Here is a 19100-nt window from a genome sequence, read left to right as displayed (position 1 = left end):
CCTCTCTTATCACCTATTTAACCTGGAGTTGTATTTTTCTCTTTTCCACAGAGAGACAGAAATGCAACACTATCACTATTCTGTATATGCAACACTGTATAATTCTTAGATAATCACAGAAATGTTAAAGAGGAGGGTCAAAGATGAATTGAGAGCTGACATTTGAATGTTATGTTTCTAAGGCAACCTAGTTTGCAAGGGAAAGTCATGTCCAAGACAGTAATGGTAAAAAATCAGTTTAGAGGATGCACATTGCACACAACGTGATGATGGCTGAAATAGACACGGTATCATTCAATATTATGAAAACCTTTGAAACATCAGAGAATCTGGTCATCCATTTTGTTACTCCATGTTTTGTTTTTTGTTTTTGTTTTTTTTTTCAAATATTTTTTATTAAACACACACAAGAATGGTGTATAGGTGTATACAAGACAGGTATACAATTATTATCTAAACATAAAAGAGCATACAGGAACAACAAGACCCAGAGTTCTGGGTGCAGAACAAATAATACAAAACACGACATACAAAACAAGGACACGTAGAAAGAGGGAAGATGTCCCCCCTATCCCCCCCCCCCCCCCCCCCCTTATTCCCCCCCCCCCCCTCCCAACTGCTCGGGTGGCAGGGCCAGCACATGCTGCCCAAAGGTAGATTCAAATATTACAATTGAGAGTGCGTTAATAAGTGCAAATTCACAGCGCCGACTCGTCCAAGTAGGAGAGGAAAGGCTGCCAGATTTGATCAAATGTTGATAATTTATTGTTCAGAATATATCTAATTCTTTCTAAGTGTACAGTGTTTGCCAATTCAATGAGCCATAATTTGGTAGAGGGCGCTTCCCTCCTCTTCCAAAACAACAAGATTCGTTTTTTTGCCGAGATGAGACCGTACGAGATCAGTTGTTTTTGGGGGTTGGTTAATCCGTTTAGGGACTCAGATACTCCCAGGATTATCAGAAGCGGGTCTGGATCTATTGAAGTCTCCAAAACTTCAGAGAGGATCCCAAAATTCCACTCCAATAACCATGCAAGCTAGAGCATAGGGCAAAGCAGTGGAGTAGTGTACCCTGCGTAGCCTGACATTTATCACATGTAGGGGATGTGTCAGGAAATATCCTATGCAGTTTAGTTTTGGAATAGTGTAATCTGTGTAAAACCTTGAATTGTATGAGACGATGTCTGGAATTAATGGAGCATGTGTGGATATACTCCAAGCTCTTTTCCCAGTCTGCCACCGAGATGTCAGTCCCTAGTTCTTCCTCCCATTTTGCCTTGATGGCATCAGTGGAAGGTGTGCTAACAGATTGAAAAGCATCATATCAGTTTATCGGAGGTTGGGCATATTTTTATGCATCCGTCAAACATGGAAGGTTTGGCATTCCCAAATGTTGGGAGGTGTTGCCTAACGTAGTCTCTAATTTGTAGGTATCTGAAAAAATGACTTCTGGGAAGGTTATAAGTTTCCCTCAGCAACTCAAAGGAAGCAAAGGTCCCTTCTATGTATAAATCCCCTATGGTACTTATCCCCAACTCTCCCCATCGCTCAAAGGTGTTATCAAGGTTAGAAGGGGCAAAGGAGGGATTCCTGGCGACAGGGAGCATGAATGACATTGGTCTAAGCTCAAAGTGGACTTTAATTTGCTTCCAGATTCGGACTGTGCTATGTATAATAGGATTGTTACAATAAAGTGACATCTCCAGATTGACAGGCGACAAAATCACAGCGCCAATAGAGAAGGGGTGGCACTCCTCACGCTCCATACTAAGCCAGCTGGATGCCGGAAGTACGTCATCCAGCAGAAACGTAACAATGCGGAGGTTAGCGGCCCAGTAATAAAATATAAAATTTGGGAGAGACAATCCTCCTTCCATCTTGGATTTACAGAGGTGTTTTTTCCCTATCCTGTGTGTTTTATAATCCCAGATGAAAGGATTGATAATTGAGTCCAGTTGTTTATGAAAGGATTTAGGTATGAATACTGGGATGTTCTGATATAGGTAGAGCAGTTGTGGGAGGAAGACCATTTTAATGGCATTAATTCTTCCGAGGAGAGAAATTGGGAGAGTTCTCCAAAATAGTATGTTTGCTTTGAGTTTTTGTATCAGAGAGGGGAAATTCCTTTAAATAGTAAGGAGTATTGTTTGGTAACTACAATTCCTAGGTAGGTACATTTTTCTGAAGATAACTTAAATGGGAGATGTTCTAGCCAGGAGGCATTTTGCGACCGTATGGGCATTAATTCACTCTTGTTCCAATTTATTCTGTATCCCGAGAAGGTACCAAACAAATTGATCACATCAAGAATAGCTGGGATACTAGCCTGGGGTTCTGTTACATAGAGGAGGATGTCGTCTGCGTATAGGGAGATCTTATTTAGAGTATCTTTAGTATTATAGCCGTGTATTGCTGCATGAGATCTAATCGTCTGAGCGAGCGGTTCGATAATTAGGGCGAAGAGCATAGGCGACAGCGCACAACCCTGCCTTGTCCCCCTGTTGAGGTTAAATCGGGGCGACAATGATTGGTTAGTGAGTATTCTGGCACAGGGGTTCCTATATAAAAGCTGGATCCAATTTATGAACCTATCTCCAATATTAAATTTCTGTAGGACCTTGAATAGATAGGGCCACTCAACTTGGTCAAAGGCCTTTTCGGCGTCAAGAGATATGACGGCAAGGTCCACGTTGGGTAACCTCTGAGAATACATAATATTGAAGAGGCGCCTGAGATTGAAGAATGAGTTTCTGTTAGGGATAAAGCCGGTCTGATCCGAATGGACCAATTTGCCAATTAAAGTGCTAAGCCTGTTAGCCAGAGTTTTTGCTAAAATCTTTTGGTCTGTATTAAGGAGAGATATTGGTCTGTATGACCCTACCTCTTCTGGATCTTTAACCTTCTTATGTATAACTGTAATGAACGCTTCGTCCAAAGTAGAAGGGAGAGCTCCATCCTCATTGGCCTGAACCAACATTTTGTGCAGATAGGGAGAGAGCATGTTGCTGAATGTTTTATAGAATTCACCAGGGTATCCATCTGGGCCCGGGGTCTTGCCACTCTTTAGAGATTTAATTGTTTCTCGAATTTCATCAAGAGATATTTCCTTATTCAGGAAGTTAGAATCTTCCTGGTTCAGGGCAAGAAGATTACAGTCCTCCAAAAATGTTTGCATAATTAAGGGGTTAGGATCCGCTTTAGATGTATATAGAGTCTCATAAAACTGCCGGAATCTGTCATTGATGTCTTTGGGGGAAGAGAGTAATTCCCCAGATGCAGATTTAACCCTGTGAATCATTCGGTCACTCACATTTTTTCGAAGTTGTCTGGCGAGTAATTTGTGTGGTTTGTCACCAAACTCAAAATATTTTTGCTTGGCAAAGAGAAAAGATTTAGCAATTTTAGCTGAGAGAATCTGATTATATTCAAATTTTAAAGAGGTAATTTTTTTATGTTTCTCCATAGATGGGTGGCTAGCATTCTCCCTATCCAGTAAGTGAATTTGTCCCTCCAGTTCTTCCAGTTTTCCTCTGTTTTGCCTACTCCTGGCAGCCTGAAAGGAGATGATACAGCCTCTCAGATAAGCCTTCAGTGTTTCCCACAATAATGCTGGGGAGGTCTCTGTGTTGTCGTTGGTATCAAATAAAAATGTAATTTGGTCTTTAAGATATTCACAGAATGTTGGTTCTGTGAGGAGCTGAGGATTCAACCTCCAGACCCTCTCGTTTGGTACAATGTCACCCAATCTCAGGGAGAAGGTGAGTGGACTGTGGTCCGAGATTATAATATCATGATACCTCACATTACAGGTATAGGGGAGTAGTCTAGCATCCAACAAAAAGTAGTCAATTCGAGTGTAAACCTTGTGAACATGAGAGTAAAAGGAGTATTCCGATCCTCCATATATCAAATAAGTTTGAATTTTTTATGTAGGTATTCAAGAATTCGCTTGAATAGGAGGTAGGGGTTCGCCGGGTAGAGGATTTATCCAAATATTGGTCTAGCACACAGTTAAGGTCCCCTCCAATGACCAGGTTAGTATGGGAGATATCTGGAATCAGGGCAAGGACTCTTTTGAAAAAAGAGGGGTTGTCAATGTTTGGCCCATAGATATTTAGTTACTGAGGTAGAGTGGATTTCTCCTATTGCGATCACATACCGACCTTCTTTATCCGCAATAGTGGTTTTATGTAGAAAGGGAATTCCTTTCCGTACCAGAATCGCTGTGCCTCTCGTTTTGGCAGAGAAGTTAGAGTGATACACTTGCCCCACCCACCTACACTTAAGTCTGCTATGAGAGTTATTCTTCAGATGGGTTTCTTGCAAAAATATAATATCAGACGAGAGTGCTTTCAAGTGGGCTAGGACCTTGCCCCTCTTAATTGGTTCGTTTAAACCCTTGACATTCCAGGAAGTGAATGTAAGCCCCGCCCTCCTCTCGTTTGTAGTTCCTATGGTGGCCTGCATACCATGTAACTTGATAAAAAGGTAAGAAAGCGCACCAAACCATCACGATCAGCATATGTAGCACCTACACCCGAGCAGTATCCAACCCACCCCTCCCCCCCTGCAAGCACCTTTACTTCCCACCCTGTTCCCCTAATTTCCCCAACACTTACCCCCCCCATCAACCCACATTTAACAGGCATGTACAAACAGGAGAGAAAAAAAAGGATAAATAAAAATAATAAACACATTGTCTGGCCGATGCCAAAAAAGCACGGCACGACCTCGAACAAGAGGTAAAACAAAAATAAAATCCCAACTATACGTTCACCTCTCACTATCCTAGAACTTCTACTAACATATGAACTGAGGAGGCTCCTGCGAGTTAAGTGTTCAGTTAACATCTAATAAACCTAAACAGAATAAGTTGCAACTTAAACATATTGCGCATTTAAGCGTCATCCTGGGTCAATCCCAGAGATAAGCAAGATATAGCCTCAAGATTATATTGCTAAGCACTGCCGGTCAAAAAATAAACCATCCGCAACCGACATAGTCAGCCGTACCTTTACATACTGTGGGTCAGGAGATCAGAACAAGGATTTGTTAAATTAAACGTTCCCCCCATAGAAAAAACATGTTTAAATAAAAATATATACATTATATATATACACACATACATACACACACACATACACATATACATATATATATATATACAGTGCCTTGCGAAAGTATTCGGCCCCCTTGAACTTTGCGACCGTTTGCCACATTTCAGGCTTCAAACATAAAGATATAAAACTGTATTTTTTTGTGAAGAATCAACAACAAGTGGGACACAATCATGAAGTGGAACGACATTTATTGGATATTTCAAACTGTTTGAACAAATCAAAAACTGAAAAATTGGGCGTGCAAAATTATTCAGCCCCTTTACTTTCAGTGAAGCAAACTCTCTCCAGAAGTTCAGTGAGGATCTCTGAATGATCCAATGTTGACCTAAATGACTAATGATGATAAATACAATCCACCTGTGTGTAATCAAGTCTCCGTATAAATGCACCTGCACTGTGATAGTCTCAGAGGTCCGTTAAAAGCGCAGAGAGCATCATGAAGAACAAGGAACACACCAGGCAGGTCCGAGATACTGTTGTGAAGAATTTTAAAGACGGATTTGGATACAAAAAGATTTCCCATGCTTTAAACATCCCAAGGAGCACTGTGCAAGCGATAATATTGAAATGGAAGGAGTATCAGACCACTGCAAATCTACCAAGACCTGGCCGTCCCTCTAAACTTTCAGCTCATACAAGGAGAAGACTGATCAGAGATGCAGCCAAGAGGCCCATGATCACTCTGAATGAACTGCAGAGATCTACAGCTGAGGTGGGAAACTCTGTCCATAGGACAACAATCAGTCGTATATTGCACAAATCTGGCCTTTATGGAAGAGTGGCAAGAAGAAAGCCATTTCTTAAAGATATCCATAAAAAGTGTTGTTTAAAGTTTGCCACAAGCCACCTGGGAGACACACCAAACATGTGGAAGAAGGTGCTCTGGTCAGATGAAACCAAAATTGAACTTTTTGGCAACAATGCAAAACGTTATGTTTGGCGTAAAAGCAACACAGCTGAACACACCATCCCCACTGTCAAACATGGTGGTGGCAGCATCATGGTTTGGGCCTGCTTTTCTTCAGCAGGGACAGGGAAGATGGTTAAAATTGATGGGAAGATGGATGGAGCCAAATACAGGACCATTCTGGAAGAAAACCTGATGGAGTCTGCAAAAGACCTGAGACTGGGACGGAGATTTGTCTTCCAACAAGACAATGATCCAAAACATAAAGCAAAATCTACAATGGAATGGTTCAAAAATAAACATATCCAGGTGTTAGAATGGCCAAGTCAAAGTCCAGACCTGAATCCAATCGAGAATCTGTGAAAAGAACTGAAAACTGCTGTTCACAAATGCTCTCCATCCAACCTCACTGAGCTCGAGCTGTTTTGCAAGGAGGAATGGGAAAAAATGTCAGTCTCTCGATGTGCAAAACTGATAGAGACATACCCCAAGCGACTTACAGCTGTAATCGCAGCAAAAGGTGGCGCTACAAAGTATTAACTTAAGGGGGCTGAATAATTTTGCATGCCCATTTTTTCAGTTTTTGATTTGTAAAAAAAGTTTGAAATATCCAATAAATGTCGTTCCACTTCATGATTGTGTCCCACTTGTTGTTGATTCTTCACAAAAAAATACAGTTTTATATCTTTATGTTTGAAGCCTGAAATATGGCAAAAGGTCGCAAAGTTCAAGGGGGCCGAATACTTTCGCAAGGCACTGTATATACATATACATACCTACACATACACACATAGATACATACATATATACATACATACATACATATATACACATATACATACACACATACATACACACACATACATACATACATACATATAGATACACATACGTATATATACATATATATATACATACACACATACACACACACACACACACACACACATATACATACATATACATGTATGTATACATACCCACACAAAAAAATCATATATAAAAATATATATTTAAAGAATATGTATATACATCCATATGCACATATACACATACAAACATTCATACCCCAGAATAACAATCTACACTGATTTAAAATATACACATACATAATACTAAAATGCTAAGAGAAAATAGTAATAAAGTACAAACAGTAATTATATGTACGCACACCTACACAGACATAAGCACTACAGAGGGCTGGTGGGACTCTAGTCGGGAGAGAAGCCCACGGCCAGACAAAGGCAGAACGGCACAAAACATCAACCTGCTAACCAGGTGTCTGCCCCCTCCCAACCATCACCCCCAGTCCCCTGCAAGCAATAAATAAATGGTATGGTAGTAAGAATAATGTAAGGATTGTAAAATAAATAACGAAACAAAACAAAAGTGGGGGAATATAAGTATATCCGTCCGAAGGTGTCAGTGATCAAACCTGGAAGTAAAAAATATGCATCGCTCTGAGCACAGCCGGGATGAAAGTGAATGTAACGTTAATTGAGAGCTCTGACTGCCATCCATTGGTCTGCTCAGCGTCCTACATGTTCGGTAGCCCTTGTTGAGCCCGTTTAATACGTTTTCACTCAATATGGTATAGTATGGATTCGAGTCCATGAGCAGACCCTAACACGCAATAACAAGGCACTCTAACCTGTACGGGGGATTGGTGTATATCCCCGGATAAACTTCTCTGCATCCAAAACCGAGGAGAGCCAAATCTTCTCACCGGAAGGCGGGGTAATTCTTAGTCTTGCAGGGAAGAGTAAGGCTGGGCGAAGATGGAGTTTGTAGAGTTTGGTCATGACATCTCTGTAGTCGGCGCGATGCTTTGCCACATCGGGCACATAATCCTCATAGACACGGAATGGATGCCCTTTATGTGACAGGTTGCCCCTCATTCGAGCTTCACACAGGATAAGATCCTTGGTCTTGAAACTGTGACAACAGATGATTACTGGGCGAGGACGTTTGCCCGATCCAGGCACTGGGACAAGGGAGCGATGTGCGCGGTCCAGCTGGGGATCCGAATCCAAAACATCCGATCCCATTGCATCCTTCAATAGCTTGGCGAAGAAGTCGGTGGGGCGAGAGCCCGCCTCTACCCCTCCTGCCAGACCAACAACGCAAAGGTTATTACGTCTGGATCGGCCCTCCAGGTCCACCACTTTCACAGAAAGCCTCTGCACAGTATCCTGCAATGACGTGCATAGCTTCTCTAACTCGTCGATCCTACCAGCGTTGAATTCAGAAGCTTTCTCAAGGTCCACAATACTCTGGCCATGCGAAGCGACCGTTCGAATGATGCTCTCGATTTTGGTGTCCAGTTCAGCAATAGTGGCCTTGAGATCCTCAGCTATAGCAACACGTAGCTCCCCCAAAGCCTGGGTAAGTTCTGTAAGTGTCACGTTGTTGCATGTGCCTCCCGCCATGTCTGTCTCGTTGTTTAGTGGGGAGTAGGCCTCCGCTGTGGATTTATTGGCCTTTGGTCGCTTATTACTCGGAATTTTCATATAAAAAGTTACAATCTTGTATTAGAAAGAAACGTTTGTTGTAAAAAGTGCCATAAAGTAGGTTAAATTAGATTATTTCGCAAAAAAGTTGCAGGAACCTCTCACGCACAGCCGTTCACTCCAACATGCTAGCTCCGCCCTGTTACTCCATGTTTTAACTATGTACAGAAACATATACAATATAACTGGATGGAAAACCAGTGAAAAAAAATTAATTTGGCATTTCCATCACTAAAGTGGCACTAAAATGGATTCATTAGAAATTGTTATGAATGGGATGGACACCGATGAGGTGAAGTTAAAAGTAAATGCTTGATCTATATATGACAACAGTGTTAGGTAGGGCTGGGATGACTTCTTTAGGAAAACAGGTTGGAACAAACATCATTACGTAGTCATCCAGAGTCAAATGTATCTATTTTCTAAGCTATAGCACAAAATATTTAACAGGTTTTTAAAGGAACTAAGAGTTCGGTCTGCTTTGTGTTTTCACTTTAGCCATGGAAAAAGTATTGCGATACTGGTATCATCACAGGCCTAGTGTTAGGGTGAGAGATTGGGCAGAACACCGCTTGGAACAAGATATCTTTTGGGAGGGAGGGTCTCCTTGGGTGCAGACACGGCTGTGATGATGTGAATACAAATGCTTGGGGCTGTCCTCCTTGGAGTCTGGAAAGCCTTTACCTTGTGAAAAGACTGTTGTGTGGATAAGTTCCATAAGACAGCCCACAATTTATACCTTTATACACATACACAGGAAACACATCCAGCACATACGTATGCTAGTACGCACATACACACGTCTCATGCTTGTCCCCACACACACCTTGGGTTGGTTATGCAGTAGGAGTCTTTCATGTTGAACTGGGGAGATAACTCTAATGCACTATCCCTGCCTGCATAAATCATAGCACTGCCTGTTCCTGTTTGTCTTAATGAGTTATTGAAGTCTAATTAATTCACAGTGAATTCCTAAATTGAAGTCTGAGAGTTTCCATTTTGATTAGGGGGCGCCGTGTTTACGAAGCGTTTTGCCGTCATGCCTCAGCTTTCGCTTAATATCGGGCCCCTCCCCCTCTATTTCTTCTCATCTTCAGGGGAGTGGAAAAAGAAAGCTAATTTTCCCGAGGCTTTAATGGATTTAAATAATCATTTTCTTTCGTCGGAGAACTCTAACCCTCCCATTATGTTGACGGAGAGGATGAACAGTGAGAAACACAGGGGCGAGGGAGAGGAGACATGCCTCGTATCCCCTAAGCTCTAATTCAACAAGAAGTGGGTCAGCTCATGAGGAATTTAATTTGAACAGATGTCAATTACTACCCATTATGCCTGCTCTTTCGAGGGGCTGCTGAACGCTCTTCCGTCTCATGTTTTTGGAGCCGAGTCTTACATGAGAGATTCAAAAAGATTTGACATGATATAGTCCTTTAACTTCTTCACTGTGGCGGTTGAATCTATAGCGCTAGGGAATGAAGTAGCTAGGCCTCTCTGTTACAGGGGAAATTGAGTCCTCCAGTTATCAACATCTAGGTGTGTGTTCAATAGAGAGATGGGATACAAACCAGAAGTGTATTTTTTCCTCTACAGAATGTTGAAAAACAGAAACTTCAAAATGGCTTGACGTTCATGATTCTAGAGAACATCTCCCAATTGTCTTTTAATTGCGTAAGCTCCAGCACTTATGTAAGGAAACGTTTCTGTTCAAAACATATAGGCACCACTTCAAAGGACTGAGATGACTCAAGTTGACTTATTTAAATATTTTTTCTCACATTACTCCCTACCTTGGTAATTGCCACAAGACACTTTTACAGACTCAGTAAAAGTAATCTAATGAGAGGGAAGAAATCAGTGATTTTAAATTCTACCTAGTCTTAAGAAAATAATCTAATGCATATAATTGGTAAGAGTGAACTCCCTGGACAAGGGTTAGAGTTAACCCTGTAGGAGGGTTAGGGTTAACCTTGGAGAAGGGTTAGGGTTAACCGTGGATAAAGGGTTAGGGTTAACCTTGGATAAATGGTTAGGGTTAACCTTGGAGAAGGGTTAGGGTTAACCATGGATAAAGGGTTAGGGTTAAACTTGGAGAAGGGTTAACCCTGAATAAAGCGTTAGGGTTAACCCTGGAGAAGGCGATAAACAACTATGTCAGTAATGCTTGGACAGTGCTTATGTAAGGCAGTAAGTAACACATTGACCATATTTCCGTATGAAAGCACACACTGCGATTCCTTGCCTCCTTAACTGTATTGGAGGAGAAGGTCTAAGGTCCCTACCCTCTGACCTAGGAGAGATGATGCGAAGAATCCAGAAAATTCATTGAAATACCCACTTACTTGAGGGTGAACTGCTCCACGGTGGAGTTGGGCACCAGGTAGAGGAAGATGTTGAGGGTCTCGCCTGGCTTCAGCGGCTTCTCCGGCAACCTCAGGAACATGTTCTTATCCAGCTGCTTGTCCACCACCAACTGCTCCTGGCTGGACTGGTACAGGCTGATGCTACCGATGCGGAGGAGGGGGTGCTGAGAGGGCGGCTCACCCTGTGATCCTCCTCTGCGGCCCGAGCTCTCGCCGCACTCCCCTCCTCTGTCCGGGTCGTGGAGGGTGTAGTAGAGCTCCGTCTGTAGGGTCTCCACACTCAGCTCCAGGCCCAAGCTGTCGCTGGAGCCTTTCCTCCGGCCCAGGGGGGCCACATTGGTATTGAACCAGGTGGGGGGCAACTCCAGCTGGGCCAAGCACTGGGCCAGGTTCCCCCATAGGCGGCACGACGTCTTGATCTCGCGTACGTCACGGAAGGCGTGGAGCCTCACGCAGGGCAGCTTGTCCTGGACCTTGAAGTCATCCCAGTCGCGACCTGCTATGTAGAAGAGCACCTGGACCACAGGGTTGCTGGAAAACACCCTTGACTGGACAATAAAGGCCCGGACCTTCCAGTTGACTGTCAGCCGCCCGGGGATGTCCAGGGGGCTGGAGGGCTGAAGGAGGTCCTTGGGCAGGCTCTGGTCCTGGGCGAACGGGCCAAAGGTGATGTTGACGGCGGGAAGCTCCTTGGTCTGAAAGACCACAAAGCTCTCGGAACGCTGGAGAGGATGTCCGTTGGTGGGGATACCGCTGCTCTGGCCCGAGGACCTGGTCTCTCGCAGGAAGAAGGCCAGCTGGGCGTTGGAGAGCTTAAAGTTGGAGGGAAGGTAGACATCAGGAGGGGTGGGGGTGGACGTGACTGCCGAAGAGCTGAGGAGAGCATCTGAGCTGGTCGGGGATACCTTCCCTGCAAATGCTGATCAGAGAGAAAGAGAGAGAGAGGACAAGGTTATAATCTTTACAATGCAACATGTCATTTATTTCTTTGCAATTTTCACCTGCTCTTTACATTTAACTGCCACACACACGCACGCACGCACGCACAGACAGACAGACAGACAGACAGACAGACAGACAGACAGACAGACAGACAGACATATTTTACCATCTCACCCAGTCAGAGAAGGATGAAATGCAAACAGTCAATGAACACTAATCATCTGATAAAGGGGCAGTATGTGTCAAGTGGCTTGCAGGCAGGTTGGGTCATTGTACGCTTGTACGCGTTAATAAGCTGCCCGGCCACTGATCTATATCATACATGCTGTTCACAAGATACAGCTCAACACAACACGCTCAATCGATTGTTCCTCGAGTTCAATAACACACCAGTAGTCAGTCTTAAAATTGACTGAGAAGCTAACGATTGGACAAAACGGAGAGTTTTTTTAAACAACAAGACATTTGACGAGGACAAAATGTAAAAGCTAAATAGGGTTAAATAGGGAGATAATTTAGGACAAAATAAAGTGGGAACAAACAAAAACGTGTTATATAATCACAAACTCAGAGAAAAGAACAACTTAAAACATATACCCTCAAGCTATAACATACAATCTGCTCAGGCATAGGACACAGTCATAAAGAAACACTATTGATGTGACATACTTATCAGAAGTACCAAGAATAGGGCATAAAAGTGCCAAAGCCTTTCCAGACAGACCAAATAAGAGATTAAAAGTCCCATGTTCCAAATGGCCTGGCATTGAAAGTATATTTCCTTGAATAGCCTTTGAAAAGCGAATATCCAATCATCAGTAGAGAGTTTGCAGTCACACAATTAACCGATCCTCAAGCATCAGTAAAAAAAATATCTCCACAGATATTCACTGTACTGGAACAGATTTCTTAGTGTCTCAATTGCTTGCACTGCAGCACATGCCTGTGGGGGACCTACAGAGGTTCTTGAACCTCTGCTTCTATTCCCTTTGGTGCAGTCGTGGTCCACAGCAAAGACACACAGAAGCTCTTTGAATCCAGTCCACATGCAGCTTCACTCTGGCAGCAGTCCCTTATAGACCAAACCCCTCCTCGCTAGCTGGGTCTAATGCTGTAGACAAAGCCTTGACACCGCCCCGTCTCGCCACACCTAGCCTCAGTCTATAATCACCATTTTAGCTCCCAGCCAGAGCTAAGACACACAGGCCTCAAAGGACTCTTGAACCACACACTCGAGGAAAAAAAATCTCCAGCTCGATTCATCCTCTCCCACAGGACGTGTTCAGGCAGGCTCTTCTGTTTGTGTGTGAGTCAGTGAGTGAGCGAGTGTCTGTATGTGTTGGAGGGGAGGGGTGAGGTGGGAATGGGGGAGGAATGTATTACTTGAATGCCTTCAGGCAAAGAGAGTGAGCGGGAGAGAGGGGGGGATTAGCTAAAGATCATTGACGAATTAGCTCTCCCTCTACTCCTCACTCTCCTCCTCTCTTCTTCTGCCACGGCCCCGAGAAAGAGAATGAGGGTACGTGGGGGAGGGGGAGGGGGAGGGTTAGGGGATTTCGACTACTTTTCCCCCTAAATCACAAGTTGCTTGAATTCCTACAATAAAAGACAAGGGAATTCTTGGATGTGTGTGTGGGCCAGGCCTACACTCGGCATCACGCTCAACAGGAGGCCGAAAAAAAGATGAAGGGGACTGTTGTTCATTCCACCACGAACCGTTTCACTTATTTCCACATCAAGAAGATAAACGGAATAATTCCCATCTCGCAATGAGGTAGATGTTCTTGAGCACTGTTTTTATCAGTTATTTTCAGTCATGTATCAGATTTCCCAAAGGACTACAGATGATTTTGCATATCTGCTTGAGGAACCAGTACATTTCTCAGAGTTGTCTGAGCCTCCTTCAAAAATAATTTCATGTAATTTATGGCTGATTTAGCATTATCGGGAAAAAATGGGTCCATTTATCGCGATATGGATTTTTGTCCATATCGCCCAGCTCTAGTCAAACAAATGGTGCACTCCCACAGTGTGGTCGACTCTGACCGTCTGAGGGCCAGGCAATGAAGTACCTCTGTAGGGGACTGGCATGATACTCTCATCTCTGCAGAGCAGAGCAACGCTGTTCCATTACGAGACCACATTAGCTGCTTGAGTGTCTCTTCACCCCTTTCTAAACACGTGTAATGCACACAACCGATTGCTCTTGTATAGTTCCCCGTTCCTCCCTCCCTCCTACTGTGTACTCCAGCCCGAGGCACATTATGGTCTGATTGAGGGGGCATGATTTATGGCCCACGATGCACTGGGGTACTTCCCCTCTTCACCTGGGGTGCTCTTCCTTTTTTTGTTGCTGCTGTATCAAAGTGCGGTGGGGATGGGGGAGCAGATGGGGCTTACAAATGGAAATCTGATAGTTTCCCCCTCCCCTATTACCATTTGGCTTCCTATTAGACCTAAGGGCCAAATTTAGTGGCTTCTCTTCCTGTTGCATGCTCTGTTAACATGATACACATCTGTTGGGTGGGGGAAATGAATGTGTAGCACTAGCTAGCATCACCTCAGGGCTCTTTCCATCTATCAGAACATTTGCCCTGATGGGGATTAATGAAACATTTTGCCCACTATTGGTTGTTAAGGTTGGGGCCATTTCACTCAGCTTAGTGTGTACTATTATGTTGCAAACCATTTCTCCCTCAAGATTACATTTCTCCCCATGTAAGATAAAAAAAGATAATATTACATAATATAATGCAGAAATGACCTTCTCTTATCCTCCAACTTGTTAGGATGCATCAAGTCAATTTATAATTTGAGGGTTTATTTATTGACAAAAAGTGATGAAATGTAGACATCAGTGAAACTAATCATTTGCAGAGGGCTAGAATGACATAAAGCTGGATCTGTTTGATCTTGCTACTTTATGCTAATCACTTGCTCAATGGCCACAACTCAGACAGTCTGCTGCATTAGCTAGATAGGAGTTAGCATAACAAACAATGGTTGCAAATAAGTTGATTTGCATAAAAAACTGGGCATTTGCTTTGAGGCTTTTGGTGTCTCATGTCTGGGTATTAGTTCACAGACACAGCACGGCACAGTATCCTGAAAACGAAACCCACAGCAAATATGTAATTAATGTTGTAATGTCTGTTATATCAGTACAAACACAGCAACATAATTTCCTGGCAAACCTGCCTACTTTGTAGCACCCCTCATCTCCCATCAAAGCTCCATTGCCTCCAATGGTATTTGTTTACACATTGGAGGGCGAATGCTGCAGGGAAAGTTATATGTTAGAGTAGGGTGCTGGCATTTTTGTTGTGCCTCCTTTTCTCTGGTGGGGGTTCAATTTGCCACTTGCGCTTTTGAAATGTGCAAATCACAGTTTCTGTGAAATAGGCCGACACTGACGAGGGAACATGCTATATAAACATACTCTAGCTTATTAATGAGTGATGTGAGAAAAACGTACATCTACAAGGGAGTACATTATTCTCTGTTTAAGTAACAGCGCTGGTTTGCTGATGCCATGAAAAGGCTACTGTGGCTAGTGTTGAGCGATTAATACTTTTTTTTGTTTCAGTTTGATTATTAAAAAATAATAACCGTTTTCAATTTTGGTTTTGAAACAAACATTTTTTTTACATGAAATGTACTATGAAATAAAGAAGTTACAGTCATTTTTTAATGGACATTTTTTTATGGAAATTCCAAAGCCAAAAATAGTGAAATAGTGAAAATATTCCATTGTCTCTGTCAGGTCCACATGGGGTAGAAATCAATAGACAATTAGGAAATTACTATGAAATAATACAATATTTCAGTTGTGTATACTACAAAATGGTAAGAAGCACGGTTTGGAGGGTCATGTTTCGGAGGACGCATGACCTGACCTTTGCCTCTACCGAGCAAGTTGGGGAGTTGCAGTGATGAGACAAGATTGTAATTGGATCGCAATTGGAAATCATGAAAGGAAAAGGGGGTAAAATGTATTTTTAAAATTGTGTCCCAAATAGTTCTTGACTTGATTTCTCTGTTTTCTTTCGTGAATTATTTTATTTCTCTTTAATTGAAACGGCACTTTGGAATTCAGGTAATTGAACCGACGTCGGTCAATCAGTTTTGTTTAATAACACCCTCACCCAAAAAGTTGGATATTCGCTCAGCACTAACAGTTGTAGATATAAAGCAGCCTGTCAAAGTCATTGAAAATATAGACACTGGCTGTTATGAGCTGAGTGGCGCAGGTTAAAATATGCAGAGAAATTAATGGGAGAGCAAGGTAGGTTAAATGAATAAATGCCTCTTCAATGACAGGGGAAGGAAAGGTTGCTCAAGCGTTTAAAGTGAACGGCAGCGTCTTCACCAATATACTAATGTCTCTGTCATCGGAGCATTCCCATCGATCCTAAATGTCTTACGCAATTTTACATTGTGCAGAATATCGATCTTATAAAGTATTGAGGTTGAAAAACAAAGGTATGCATATTTCATAGACCTCAGTCAATCACTACATAGAAACATTTCACAATGTAAAATAAAAACGGCTGATGTCAAACTGAGCAAAGCAAGTATGTCACGTTCTGACCTTAGTTCTGTTGTTATGTCTTTGTTTAGTATGGTCAGGGTGTGAGTTGGGTGGGTTGTCTATGTTCCATTTTCTATGATTTGGGATTTCTGTGTTGTGGCCTGGTATGGTTCTCAATCAGAGGCAGCTGTCAATCGTTGTCCCTGATTGAGAACCATACTTAGGTAGCCTGGTTTCACTTTTGATTTGTGGGTGATTGTTTCCTGTGTCAGTTTCACACGGGACTGTTTCATTTGTTTCGGTTATTCACGTTGTTATTTTGTAGTTTAGTGTTCATGTAAATAAAGCATCGTTATGGACACTTACCACGCTGCACATTGGTCCGACATCTCTTACTCCTCGTCAGAAGAAGAGGACGAGCGTTACAAAATATTAGTAGTCTGTGCTTGCTGCTCAATATTCTAATGTTCTAAAGATATTTTCCAAATCACATTTCTCAGAGACAATGATATGGCCACTTGTGCAGCTGTTGAATATTCATGAGTCGTATGAAAAGTTACAAATGTTCCTCCATATTGCTAAGCAATAGGTATCTACAGTGCTGTGAAAAAGTATTTGCCCCCCTTCCTGATTTCTTATGTTTTTGCACATTTGTCACACTTAAATGTTTCAGATCATCAAACAAATTGTAATATTACACAAAGATAACCCAAGTAAACACAAAATGCAGTTTTTAAGTGATACTTTTATTTATTAAGGGAAAAAAGCTATCCGAACCGTCATGGCCCTATGGGACAAAGTAATCGCCTCCCCTTGTTAAATCATGCATTTACTGTGGTTAATCACATTTTTTGGAGTTCAATTGCACTAGCCACACCCAGGCCTGATTACTGCCAGCACTGTTGAATCAAGAAATCCCTTAAAAATAACCTGTCTGAAAAAAGTGAAGTAGGCCAAAAGATCTCAAAAAGCAAGACATCATGCCGCGATTCAAATAAATTCAGGGACAGATGAGAAACAAAGTAATTGACATCTATCAGTCTGGAAAGGGTTACAAAGCCATTTCTAAAGCTTTGGGACTCCAGCGAACCACGGTGAGAGCCAGCAAAAAACATCTTGATGATCCCCAAGACTTTTGGGAAAATATTCTGTGGACTGACGAGACAAAAGTTGAACTTTTTGGAAGGTGTACGTCAAAAGTAAAAGTAACACAGGATTTCAGAAAAGGAACATTATACCAACAGTCAAATATGGTGGTGGTAGTGTGATGGGCTGCTTTGCTGCTTCAGGACCTGGACGACTTGCTGTGATTGATGGAACCATGAATTCTGGTCTCTACCAAAACATCCTGAAGGAGAATGTCCGGCCATCAGTTCGTGACCTCAAGCTGAAGCGCACTTGGGTTCTGCAGCAGGACAATGATCCAAAACAGACCAGCAAGTCCACCTCTGAATGGCTTAAAAAAAAACAAAATGAAGGTTCTGCAAATGGTTTTGGAGTCCGGACTTGAATCCGATTGAGATGATGTGGCGTGACCTTAAAAAGGCGGTTCATGCTCAAAAACCCTCCAGTGTGGCTGAATTAAAACAATTCTGCAAAGAAGAGTGGGCCAAAATTCCTCCACAGCGATGTGAAAGAATTATTGCCAGTTATCGCAAACGCTTGATTGCAGTTGTTGCTGCTGAGGATGGCACAACCAGTTATTAGGTTTAGGGGGCCATTACTTTTTCACATAGGGCCATGAGGGTTCAGATAGCTTTATTCCCTTAGTAAATAAAATCATCAATTAAAAACTGCATTTTGTGTTTACTTGGGTTATCTTTGTGAAACATTTACATTTGACAAATGTGCAAAAAAATAAGAAATCAGGAAGGGGGAAAATACTTTGTCACAGCAATGTATATAAAGGAATCCTTTAAAACAATTTGCATTAACATTTCGATTTATGTTGACAGCAACACAAAGTGTAGACAAAGTTGCTGTTATGGTAGAATTCCAAAGTCCAAATTTACACTTCAAACATGGGTGGAGTTACATTCATTCTTTCCCCCCATCCCTGGGGATTGTCTATTTTCATCAATGCCAGAAATGTATGTTTTCACTTTATTATGTCTGATAGACAAAACACAACATGTCAGTCATTTTACAAGACTTAAAAGTAAGATGTAAAATTGTACTATGAGATGTTCATGTTTTAAGAATCAAAATATGTTTGTAGCTAGCTAGCTACCTACCAGCTAAACAAAGCTTGTTGTTGCCTTGTCATTGCTTGTGTTATTCAAAATGACATACTGTTTTTATCTGGGATGTGGAACACCTGATTCAAACACATTTTAAACTGATTTAGTGCATTTCAGAGTTGTGTGTGTTGACAATCCCATCACACACAAAGGGTATCGGGGCAAGTAAGCAGATTTCATCTTGAGCTGCCTCTAAAATGATGAGGTACAGATTAATGTATCCCTAATCGCCATCATTAATAGAAAAAAACTGCAACATAATACCATTAGAATGAGATGGATATTTGAAACCCCATCGCTGACACCGATTGTTATACACATTCAGCAATTGGGCACGTTCGGGTCAGACCATTACACATTTACAGGCTCAAAAATACAGAATAGAACCAGAACAGAGCTGGTTAAGTACAGAAACTGGGAAAATAGTGAAGCTTTCATGGAGGCAGATGACATGCCATATCGCAGACAGTAACAGTGAAATACCCATTTG

At 42.2% G+C, this 19100-nt stretch overlaps 1 protein-coding gene across 2 annotated transcripts in view; it reads right to left on the bottom strand.

Annotated features, from left to right (window-relative positions):
* Positions 1-19100, bottom strand: part of LOC139418077 (transmembrane protein 132E) — a 346265-nt gene that overhangs the window by 79844 nt on the left and 247321 nt on the right. Inside the window, exons 1-2 of one of the 2 annotated variants that reach the window (XM_071167251.1) lie at positions 12509-12590; positions 10877-11816 (exon numbers count right to left, since the gene is read on the bottom strand). In XM_071167251.1, the coding sequence (XP_071023352.1) occupies positions 10877-11816; positions 12509-12587 (1019 nt within the window). In that variant the 5' untranslated portion in view covers positions 12588-12590. Of the gene's footprint in view, positions 1-10876; positions 11817-12508; positions 12591-19100 lie in introns of those variants that run through there. The other variant, XM_071167249.1, reaches the window with a different exon arrangement.

This window comes from Oncorhynchus clarkii, chromosome 10 (genome assembly GCF_045791955.1).
Source record: "Oncorhynchus clarkii lewisi isolate Uvic-CL-2024 chromosome 10, UVic_Ocla_1.0, whole genome shotgun sequence".
Taxonomy (NCBI): domain Eukaryota; kingdom Metazoa; phylum Chordata; class Actinopteri; order Salmoniformes; family Salmonidae; genus Oncorhynchus; species Oncorhynchus clarkii.
Note: the sequence above shows the minus strand (reverse complement) of the source record. Positions and strands in the feature narration are given on the sequence as shown.